Here is a 12,237-nt window from a genome sequence, read left to right on the forward strand (position 1 = left end):
AGAGAGAGAGAGAGAGAGAGAGAGAGAGAGAGAGAGAGAGAGAGAGATTTATTCAATATAGGTGTGAAGTATCAACAATCAAAAGAGCAGATTTTCAACATCTTTAATAAAACCTTCTTTCTTGCTATGACTTGAAATTCCTCAAAGCATTGGTAAAATAACTTAAAGTTGCTGCTTCCTTAGGGAACTGAGAAAAGCAGGCTTGAAGTGACCTGAGATGTTGACAACCATGGTGAACATGATGGTTTTATTCTGGTTCCTAATACAATATAATTAAAATGTAAAGATAGCAGGAGCAGGTGATGGGGTTTTCTCTTCTTGTGAATAATGCTTTGGAGTTGTAATTTTTCTTAATCAAATGATCATTCTAGCTACTTTATACATTCCACATACCTCCCCTTGAAATCTAACCTCTTAAACTTTCCTTAAAGCCAGTTCTGTGCAAAAACTAGTTTCACAACAACTGGTAAATAAGCTGCATGTTGTGATACACAATTCTGATCTCCAAACTTAGACACAGGAGATCACAGAGTTTGAGTCTAGCCTGGACTATATAATGAAATACTATTACAAGGAAGGGAAGAGAGAAAGAACTTAAAAAAGAATTTCTAAATACTATCATTTAATTAGCCATGCAATTCATTCACAGCAGTTTTTAACTTTTTACTTGACATAAGCTAGGTCACATGGGAAGAAGGAGCCTCACTTGAAGACTTGCTTCCATCAGATTAGCCTGTAGGTGTGTCTATGAGGCATTGTTTTTTATTAATGATTGACATGAGAGAGCCCAGATCATTGTTGACTCCAGCTCAAGGCAGGTGGTCCTGGGGTGCGTCAGAATGCAAGACATTGATGATGAAGAGAAACCATTGCAGCATAAATAAGATAAAATGGGCAAAATATTAATAGACATTTCTTCATACAAACGTTCAAGAAGCACATTAAAATGCTCAAAATCACTACTCATTGAGAAATGAAAATTAAATGCATACTACCTTACATTCATTAGGTTGACAATTACTAAAAATGAGTAAAAACTAAAGACTAACTAACAAGAGTATGGCTGCACATGAGCAGGGGTCATGGATTTAAAGCCAGCCTGGCTTACATGGTGAGATACTAATTGAAACTAAACCAAACCAAAACAACCAAAACAAATAATAATAATAATAATAATAATAATAATAATAATAATAAAAGGCCAAACCAAAGTGAAAACATAAAGAAGCTAGTCTTGGCACACTGCTAGTAGAAATAGAATGTGGAACAACCATTGTGGCTTCCTCAAAAACTTGAAAGCAGAAATACCACATGACCCGTTGTGGAATATTTGGAGTTTATCCAAGAAGTAGTGCCGGAAAAAGCTCTTTATAGGATACACGGACACCATCTGCACAGCACTGTTAGTCACAATAGCCATACAGTGGACACCACCCAAGTGTTCACTGACAGACAATGGGTGAACAAGTTGTGATAACACAAATTATAGAATGCTATTTTCCTTTAAACTAAAAGGAAACTTCGGCATAAGCTACTTACAATCTGAACAAATCATATGTTGTATGACACAAGAAATTCACAAAAGAGTCAATACTGAACCTGCTGAAATGTTCAGTAGTTAATAGCGTTTGCTGTTCTTGGGGAGGACCTGGGTTTGGGTCTCAGTACCTATGTGGAGGCTAATTGTCTTTAATGCCAATTCCAGATGACCTAAGGCCCTTAGTGTGCATCAGACATGCACAGGATGCAGTATTAAACATGCAGACAAACACACAAAATAAAAATAAATACATCTTCAACTACAACAAAATACTGTTGATTCCATTTAGCTGAAGTACCAGAAAATAGAAAGTAGAAACTTTCAGAGGCTGGTAACAGGTACTGGGAGGGTGCCAGTCAGTGAGAAGTGTTTCAGCGTTGCCAGAGAATGTGACTGTAGCAAGATTAAAAGGCACACTTCCAAATGATTCAAAGAGTAAATGGCCTCAGCAGGCTATGTTTACATATTTATGCATATAAATATACAATAATAACCAAAAGAAGAAGCTAGGAATTTGGGAGGGAACTGAGATGGGGCATGCAAGGAAGAAGAATGGAGAAATAATGGGATGATACTTTTTCTTCAAAATGAAAAAGGGTGGAAATAAAAATAAAAGGTGACTGAGCCACCAAGGAGAACAAGGCAGTACACAGTACTCTGCAGTAGTCTCTCTTTCAGCCCATGCCTCCAGACTCCTGCCCAAGCTTCTACCCTGGATTTAAATAAAACCTAATATAGCCTTTAACTAAGGTACACAGTATTCTCCCTCAAAGACTTCTCTCAAAGATTTTGATATTTGAGATAAAAGTTCAGTATTAGACACAGCAGTGTGTAATGTCTTCATACTGAAGAAACGTTTAAGCAACTCTTTCAGAGAGGAAATGTGTGTGGCCAAGGCTGACTGATGTCTTAGATACAGTAACCCCACTGGCCAGGCTGTTAACCAAGTAAAGCCCTAGTTGCTTACTACGGTTTAGTGTACACCACTATCCTCTCTTGAGTTTCAAGGAAGAGTCACACAAATACCAGCATCTGATGCTATTGGTTTTATATTTTTTAAGGAGAATGTTCACATTTCCACTGCATTCTGAGAAGTGAGTACTACATAAAATAAAATTAAGGTATTAAATAAGTTCGTTCAAAGAAAAAGCTGATTTCAATAGGTTTTTCTTTTGGTTTATAATTTAAGTAATCTTTCATTGCCGAGGTGAATTTTTATGAGCTCTTATAGATTTCATTAATTATGTTCTTGTGGAAGGGAATTTTAGACCCAGGCCCTTTGCTATTTATTCCTATGCCTACAGCTACTGTAAACCCACCATTTAAATCAAATAAATCTGTTATTTTACCTAAATAAGAAATACTAGCTTAAGCTTTCCAGGTTTGAATTTTATATACAATCAGTCCTCGTTATCTTCGGATTCATCAAATATGGGATTGAAACTATTTGGCAAAAATATTTTGAAAGTTTACAGACTTCATTCACAGAGCCACTCAGCCACATGTCAAAATATTCAAAAACAAAGGATTGCATCAGAACTGAACCCAAGGCCATTTCCTGTACACAAATAATTCCCTGGAAAGCAGAATGCCATGGCCATTAGTAAAAACATTTACACACACACACACTCACACACTCACACACACAGACACACACACAGAGACACACACACAGACACAAACACACACACAGACACACACACACATTCCGTAGAGCTACTTTACCCTAGATCAGAGTTGGAATATAATTGCGTGTGCATATTGGGTCCTTTTTATCTAAGGAGTTTCCACATCCACCTGCCCTTGGATACAAAGGGCATGAAAGGTTTCCTCAGATTCTTCAAGCATGTCCTAACTCTAGTTCCTCCTTCTTTGTCAATTCATTCTATTTCTTTTCTTCTCCATCACTTGACTGTTTAAAACATGAAATAGCTTAAATCCAGCCAAACATTTCATTTGATTAACTGTTACCCTGTGCTTTATTATGGGCAGGATAAGAATGTCTAGTGATCCACGGAAAGACACCCAGTTCCTTTCTGGAAGGATTTACTATAGGTTTACTCTTTCCATACTTTACCATGTATTTGTGATTTCACTGCTCTTGATATGTATTTTTTTCATATTTGAACACAAATCCCATTAGCTGTTACAATGTGAATTGTTTTTTAATTCTAGGTTAATCTGTGGAATGAGCCCCAGGAGATCAAGAAAACATTAAAACTCCATGGTGAAATAGATCTTGCAGTTTTTGGATTCAGACATGAAGAGAAACACAGTTGTCTGAAGTGGTCATGAAAGCCAAACAAATCTTCTTCTCTGTTCTGCTGTTTGGGACAGCAGGGCTTCTGCTCTTCATGTACTTGCAAGCATGGATTGAAGGACATTATACAGGTAACATGTAGATTCTAAGTTTTCCCTGTAAATGATAACCACAATTGCCCCTCAGTATTAAATGCCTTGTGACATTGATAGGTATTTCGTAAGCCTCACAGTTTCCAACATCCATAACTCAAATACCCAGATCTTAGAAGAGTAAATATTTTGCAAACCAGTGGCCCTTTGCTCGGTGCTTACACTGCAGTTTGTGTCCTCTCAAAGGGGACCATGCTGGTACCATTAACACAACATTAATGTCTTTTTTGCAATCTGTCTATAGGACTATAGAATTTATTTTCTCTCTGATCTGCCCATCAAAGTTAACCAAGCTTAAATAGGAGCAAAATATTAGCAATCGCTTTTAATTCTAATATTTATGTTGAAACTCAACATCAACATGAAAATTCATGAAACATTTGTTGTTAAATTAAACACCTTTTTTAAATAATTTATTTTTTTCAAATCGTAATTTTTACTCATTCACACAGGGGTTATAAACACAAAAAGACAGGACATGGGGAAGGGGATGACACTGGAGTGTGGGTGTTTAGGGGGAATACAGAACAGGGTATCGGCTGGGTGAACATTCAGGGGACAGGTGGCTATGACTCTGCCTATGATTCACTTGTCCTTATCTAAATTGCTATTATCTGCCAAGGTTACCTATTTACAAGGTATATGACTACTCGAGCTGGTAAATTTCCACAAAAGCTGCCTGTTTATGATAGCTTATAGCCCTCTGTTTCAATGTTTTTCCACAGAGACCCAAGACTTGGTGTTAGTATACATGTATGACAGGCCTATTGCTGATTTTAGGCCTATGGCTGATTTTAGGCCTTCAGTGGGTAAGCAGGGCTGCCCCTGACATCTCCTCCCTTCTCTAAGTATAGAAGGGCTGTGGCAATTCTAATCTTTTGAAGGCAGAGATAGAGGCCTGACCTCCAGTAATTGAAGGGGATCTTGTAATGGCTCCAGTCCCCCTGTCGTTGTCCAGTGAGGCATGAGAGCCATACTAATCCCAATGTCTTTTTCCTAGAGAGGGGATACTTTTGACATCAACCCCTATGCAGTCAGGCTTGTCCCTCAAGGAACCCAGAGAGATATTTTGAACTTTTATTGATATTCCCTTGCAGTGCTTAGCCTCGCAGCCTAAGCAAGAATTCAGGTCACCTGTCAGAGGGCATTCTGGATGGCCCCTCTCTGCCTGTTCTACAGGCAGAAGTTCCCTCTTTTAGGTTGGGTGGAGATGGGTTTTGGAAACACCCTGTATAAAGTAACAACCTCATCTTGAGTCTCGTGGTCCTCCATAGCTAACTTATGATAATGTATCTGAATAGGTTTTGCTACCAAATTATTTATCTGTTGTTTCACAGAGTTAGTCAGCCTATTTGAGGCCCAGGGACCAGAAGAAATAAGCAAAAGAACCCAAATAATGGTCCCAAGATGAAAGGAGGTAGGGTTGACAACCCTGGAGAGGTTGAAAACCAATTCTTGTACCAGCACTCATCTTTCTCTTTCTCTTTCTCTCTCTGTCTTTTCTCAGGGCCTTCTCTGACGTTTTTCATGCTCTCTTTAACCATCCCTGTCTTGTCTATGTAAAGGCAACCTTGTTCTTTAAGGGCTATACACAGTCAAGAGCTGTACACAGACTTTTCAATTGCAATAGAGTAAATCAAGTCCAAAATGGATCTTTGCAATTTTTGGAGGTCTCTTCAGACAGTGAAACAAAGGATTTGTTCAGATTAGTGATGTCAATCTCTAGCTGTTTTATGTTCTTGTCAATGGCCATTGAAGGTCTGAGTAGTATAAGTGTGGAGGCCAGTATCTGGATTAGAATTTCTAACAGCAGACATCACAAGTGATTCTTTTTTACCTGAGATATTGCCCGAGTTAAAGCTCCTGGGAAGCCCTCTTCCTCTGGGTTTTGTGAGATTGGGTGCAGAGCTGCAGCCTGGGACCTGCTCTATCTAAACACCTTCTTATAAAGTACTAATAGCAATAATTTTTGATTGGGCAGGCCGTAATATTTCTAACATACCCACTCAGTAATGATGACATAAGACAAAAGTGACCATTGATACTAAGTGACTAAAAGATGAGCCTGTGTTTCAACACAGTTTCATTTACAAAAGATGATAGGCCAGGTTTTGTCACAGTTTAAACAGACTGTACACAGAAGGCATTCAGTGACTGTTAAAATGGGTGATAATTATAATTAAAATGATAATATTAAGGGAATGTCAGAGAACATCTCAGAAATGTATATATTTTTAATGAAATCCACCTTTGGGGGGGAAATGAACTTTGATTCAGGACTATTAAGAAAAATAAAATAGAAGCAGAATGAATTCTATCCATTTATTTATTTTCCTACTTATTCACTTTACACCCCTAGTGTCCCCATACCTCCTGTCCTCTCAGACCTACCCTTACAAATCTGTTCCCATATTACCCCCTCTCCTTTTCCTCAGAGAAGGGGAAGCCCTCGTTGGATACTACCCTACTTTGGGACATCCAGTAGCAGTAGGCCAAAGCACATCCTCTCCCACTGAGGCCCAACTAGGCAGTCCTGTTACGGGAGAGGATCCAACGACAGGCAACTGACTCAGAGAGAGCCTCTGTTCCATTGTTAGGGACCCACATGAAGACCAAGATGTAGATCTGCTATAAATGTGTAGGGACCTAGGTCCAATCCCTGCATGCTGTTTGGTTTGTGGATCAGTTTCACTAAGACCCCATAGGCCTTCAAGTACTATACTGAACAGATAAGGAGAGAATGAGCAGACTTGTCTTGTACCTGATTGTAGTGGAATTACTTTAAGTTTCTCTCCATTTACTTTGGTGTTGGATAATGAATTGCTCTATATTACTTTTATTATGTTTAGATATGTGACTTATATCCCTGATCTCTCCAAGATTTTTAACATGAAAAAGTCTTTGATTTTTGTCAAAGGGTTTCTCAGCATCTAATTAAATGACCATGTGGGTCTTTTTTTTTAATCTTTCAGTTTGTTTATATGGTGGATTATACTGAAGGATTTCATATATTAAACCATCCCTGAAACCTGATATGAAGCCTATTTGATCTTGATGGATGTCTCTGATGTGTTCTGGATTCAGTTTGCGAGTATTTTATTGAGTATTTTTGGATAAACGTTCATAAGGGGAATTGGTCTAAAATTCTTTTTCTTTGTGTGGTTTAAGGTATCAGGGTGTCTGTATCCTCATAGAATAAGTTTGGCAATGTTTCTTCTATTTTTATTTAGTGGAATAGTTTGAGGAGTATTGGTATTAACTCTTCTTTGAAAGTCTGATAGAATTCTGAAACCATCTGGCCCTGGGCTTCTTTTGTTTGAGAGACTTTGAATGACTGCTTGTCTTTCCTTAGAGGTTGTATAACTATTTAGATTGTTTAGTTGATCTTGACTTAACTTTAGTAATTGTAATCTATCCAGAAAAATCATTCATTTCATTTAAATTTTCTAATTTTGTGGAGTACAGGCTTTTGAAGACTTAATGTACCTTTGAATTTAACCAGTGTCTGTTGTTACGGCTCCCTTTTAATTTCTGATTCTGTTTATCTGGATACTGTCTCTCTTCCTTTTAGTTAGACTGGCTAAATGTTTTTCTATATTGTTGATTTTTTTCAAAGAACTAGATCTTGGTTTTGTTGATTCTTCATATTGCTCTCTTTGTTTCTAATTTATTGATTTCAGCCTTGAGTTTGTTTCTTGTTTTCTATGCCTCTTGGGTGTGTTTGCTTCTCTTTTAATATAGAGCTTTCAGGTGTCCTTTTAAGTTGCTAGTATGAGAATTCTGTAATTTCTTTGTGATTTCTACTAAGAACTCTAAACTTTCCTTTTAGTTGTGCTTTCATTGTGTCCCATAAGTTTGGGTATGATGTACCTTCATTTGTATTGAATTCCAGAAAGTCTTTAGTTTCTTATTTCTTCCCTGACTCTGTGATCATTGAGTACAATGTTGTTCTGTTTCCATGAAGTATGTAAGTGTTCCATTGTTTTTCTTGTTCTTGAAGTCCAGCTTTAAATCATGGTGGTCTGATAGGATACAAAGAGTTATTTCAATTTTCTCCTATCTATTGAAGCTTGCTTTGTGACCTACTAGGTGGTCAATTTTTGAGCAGATTCCATGAAGTGCTGCTGAGAGTGAATGGTTCTATAGATATTTGTTATGTCCATTTGATCCATAGTCTCTACTGGTTCATCTAGAGCTTTATTTCCCTATTATCATTATTTCTCTGTTATTATGACATGTCCATTGGTGAGAGTGTGTTGACATTCCCCACTATTAGTTTGTGGGGTTCAATGTGCAATTTAAGCTTTAATAATGTTGTTTTTTTATTAATGTGGGTGCCTTTGCATTTGGGGCATATATGTTCAGAACTGATATGTCATCTTTGTGAATTTTTCCTTCGATGGATATGAAGTGTCCTTCCACATCTGTTTTGATTAATTTTTGTTGAAAGTCAATTTTATCAGATATTAGAATGGCTACGCCAGCTTGTTTCTCATGTTGGTTTGCTTGGAAAATCTTATTCCAGCCCTCTACTCTGGGATAATGTCTGTCTTTGTTGATGAAGTGTGTTTCTTATACGTAGAATGATGGACCCTGTTTTTACATCCATTCATTGAGCATGTGCCTTTTTTTTTTTTTTTTTGGTTTTTTGAAACAGGGTTTCTCTGTGTAGCCCTGGCTGTCCTGGAACTCACTCTGTAGACAAGGCTGGCCTCAAACTCAGAAATCCGCCTGCCTCTGCCTCCCAAGTGCTGGAATTAAAGGCGTGCGCCACCACCGTCCGGCGAGCATGTGTCTTTTATTGATGAATTGAGCGCAATGTTTTGAGAGACATTAATGACTAATGATTGTTAATTCCTATTGTTTTGATGTTGGTGGTGTTAGTGTGTGTGTGTGTGTGTGTGTGTGTGTGTGTGCTTTCCTTATTTTGTTTTACTGGTGTGGAATTATTTTCTATGTTTTCTTGTGTGTGATTAACCTCCTTGTGTTGGAGTATTCCTTCTAGTGTCTTCTGTAGGGCTGGACTTGTAGATGAATATTGTTTAAATTTGGTTTTATCTTGTAATATCTTATTTTCTCTCTCTGTGGTGGTTGAAATTTTTGCTGGGTATAGAAATATCAGTTGGCATCTGTGGTCTCTTAGAAGCTATAAGACATCTTTCCAGGCCCTTCTAGCTTTTAGAGTTTCTGTTGAGAAGTCAGGTATAATTCTGATAAGTCTGCCTTTGTGTCTTATGTGCCCTTTTCTCCTTGAAGCTTTTTATATTCTTTCTTTGTTCTGTACATTTAGTGTTTTGATTATTCAGTAGTTAGAGGATTTTCTTTTCTGGTCCAATCTAATTAGTGTTCTATAAGCTTCTTGTATGTTTATAGTTTCTCTTTTTTAGGTTGGGAAAATTTTCTCCTATGATTTTGTTGAAAATATTTTTCTAGTCCTGGAAGCTTCCCAGCTTCTCACCTTCTATTCCTATTATTTTTATGTTAGATCTTTTCATAATACCCCAAATTTCATGGATATGTCAGAAATTTCTTAGATTTAACATTTTCTTTTTTCATATTTTCTGTGCCTGAGATTCTCTCTTCCATCTCTTGCATTCTGTTGGTGATGCTTGCATAAGTTGTTGCTGTTCTCTTTCCTAGGTTTTCTATCTCCAGGATTCCCTCAGATTGCATACTTTTATTGCTTCTATTTCCATTTTCAGGTCTTCAACAAGTTTTTTTTTCATTTCCTTAATCTGTTTCATTGTATTTTTCTGTATGTCTTTGAGGGATTTATTAGTTTCCTCTTTAAAGGTCTCTACTTGTCTAATTGTATTTTCCTGTATTTCATGAAGGATTTATTCATTTCCTATTTAAAGGCATCTATAATCTTTATAAGACTGGATTTAAGTTCATTTTCTACTGCTTCATTTGTGTTAGGATATGCTCTGAAGGTGCCATGTTGTCCTGGCTCTTGTTTGTGTTCTTATGTTGGCCTTTATCCATCTGGTTGTGCCCTAATGTTCCTGACACAGCAGGTATCAGGAAGGGGACCCGATGTGGATGTTCCCCATGAAGCAGGACTCCAGTGAGCAGCCTTGGACTGGATGTTCTTGGTGTAGCAGGCTTGGATGTTTCTTGTGTGAAGGCCAGTTGGAGGCTGAAGGAGCGGTAGCCAGACAATGGATCTTGGGAAGCAGCATGCAGCTAGCCAAGGGCAGCTTTCTGTGCCCCAGGAGACAGGCAAATCAATAGGAGGGCATTTAACGTGGATGTTCCTTGTGAGGCAGGTCTGTTGGAGGCCACTGGACTGAAGTGTTGGCCATACAATGGAGCTATAAGGAGGGAAGTGCAGAGACAGTACATGCAGAGTGATTTCTTAATTGTTTCCAATTGTGACCTAATTTAAATGTATTGTCTATAAAAAGTTCTTAAAATATCTGATAAACAACAGTGTGGAGCCATCAGTATGACAAAGTTTAGAAGTCAGTTTCAGTTTAAAATATCTTTCTTGGTTTATCTTTGCAAATAGTGTGGATTTGTTTAATTTATGCAGTGACCTTTGTTGAATTAGGTTGTTTATAATTGTTTTCTAGAGCTTGTGATATATTCCCTACATCTATTCTTAATTCTCCCTAATTTATACAAACTATGACTGTGAGACACTACATTTTTAAGTAGTTTTGCATAAACTTTTATAATATTTAATGAAGTCACATGTGATAAAGTATATAGGCTAATCTTCCTGAAAATAAACTCCTAATGTCAATTTTCTTTCATTGAATGATGCTGTTACAGCTTGTTTATGTTCAGTCCAAAGAGTAGGGCTATTAGAGGGTGTGGCCTTGTTGGAGTAGGTGCGTCATTGTGGGTGTGGGCTTTAAGACCCTCATTTTAGTTGCCTGGAAGTCAGTATTCTGCTAGAAGCCTTCAGAAAAAGATGTAGAACCCTCAGCTCTCGCTGAACCATGCCTGCCTGGATGCTGCCATGCTCCTGCCTTGATGATAACGAACTGAACCTCTGAAGCTGTAAGCCAGCTCCAATTAAGTATTGTCCTTATTATAGCTGCCTTGTTCATGCTTTCTGTTCACAGCAGTAAAAACCTAACTAAGACAGATGCCATCTAGAGATAGGGATTGGATGAAAGAATAGATCTAAACTCTGTAGACTGGAATGCAGTAGAGGAGGGACTGAAAATGATCTCTTTCTTAGCTATTTGTAAACATCAGAATTTCCTACAACTTTTAAAGAGCGTAGTCAGTCTCCAGTACATAAAGGAAAATATAGTCATATGCACAAACTACTGTATTGGAGAATTGTAGCTTATTCTGACAGTAAGGCACAGTATGTACTAAGAGAGTCAAGTCACACGACAATAGCAGACAAATAAAATACAGCTCAGAACTGACAAGATGGCTCAGTGGGTAAAGGTTCTTGGTGTATAAGCCAGGTCACCTGAGTTCAATGCTCAAAATCCAAGTAAAGATGGAAAGAGAAAACCAGCTCTACACGCTTGTTTCTAACATCTATGTACATGCTGTGGCACATGTGTCTTCTTATGTATGCACACACACATAATTACTTTTAAAAATAAATAAAGTGCATCTTATAATATGTCCCCATGGCCCTTACTTGGTTGAGAGCTTAATAAGTGTCATAAGTTAATATAAACTTTCTGCTGTCCTCATATCTAAGTAAATGGATGATTTATTGTCAACGTAAACTGAGACTCTAAAGGATGAACAATTTATCCAATGGATCCATGTCAAAACATTTGTACAGAGGGCAGTTCCAGACTTGAACCAAGGTTGTATCACTATGGAAACCATACCTATATATATTTGTGACCAGGTAGAGGCAAAGATAATTCCCATTATTCATGAGACCAGACAAAGTGAGAACAAGTTGCCTATCATAACAAAGTAATGAGCTCCAAAATTGTAACCCATATACAAGTCTTGCTATCTCTTAGGAGTCCTAAAAGATTAAATGGGTGTTCAACAAATACAAGAGCATCAGTAAAATGCTTTAAAACCTTAATACAAGTAAATGAAGTAACATATGATCGGTACCTAGGTGTTTGATATCTATTTGTAATAACATTGGGGATGTTAGGTATTTTTAAATGCAATGCTTTTTAAATTAGAAGATCTGAATATATGCTTTGATGGTAAGACAAAACTTGAAAAACAGTCTATCTTTTGCACACTTTAAATGCAGGCAAACACACACACACACACAAGAGAGAGAAAGAGAGAGAGAGAGAGAGAGAGAGAGAGAGAGAGAGAGAGAGAGAGAGAGAGAG

The 12,237-nt window shown here is 37.5% G+C and overlaps 1 protein-coding gene across 1 annotated transcript in view; it reads left to right on the forward strand.

Moving 5' to 3' along the window:
• Positions 1-12,237, forward strand: part of Chst9 (carbohydrate sulfotransferase 9) — a 263,667-nt gene that overhangs the window by 31,038 nt on the left and 220,392 nt on the right. The window contains exon 2 of the mRNA XM_028759526.1: positions 3,716-3,931. Within this exon, the coding sequence (XP_028615359.1) occupies positions 3,832-3,931 (100 nt within the window). The 5' untranslated portion in view covers positions 3,716-3,831. The remainder of the gene's footprint in view (positions 1-3,715; positions 3,932-12,237) is intronic.

Source organism: Grammomys surdaster, unplaced genomic scaffold, assembly GCF_004785775.1.
Source record: "Grammomys surdaster isolate TR1022 unplaced genomic scaffold, NIH_TR_1.0 126298, whole genome shotgun sequence".
In the NCBI taxonomy this organism is placed as follows: Eukaryota; Metazoa; Chordata; class Mammalia; order Rodentia; family Muridae; genus Grammomys; species Grammomys surdaster.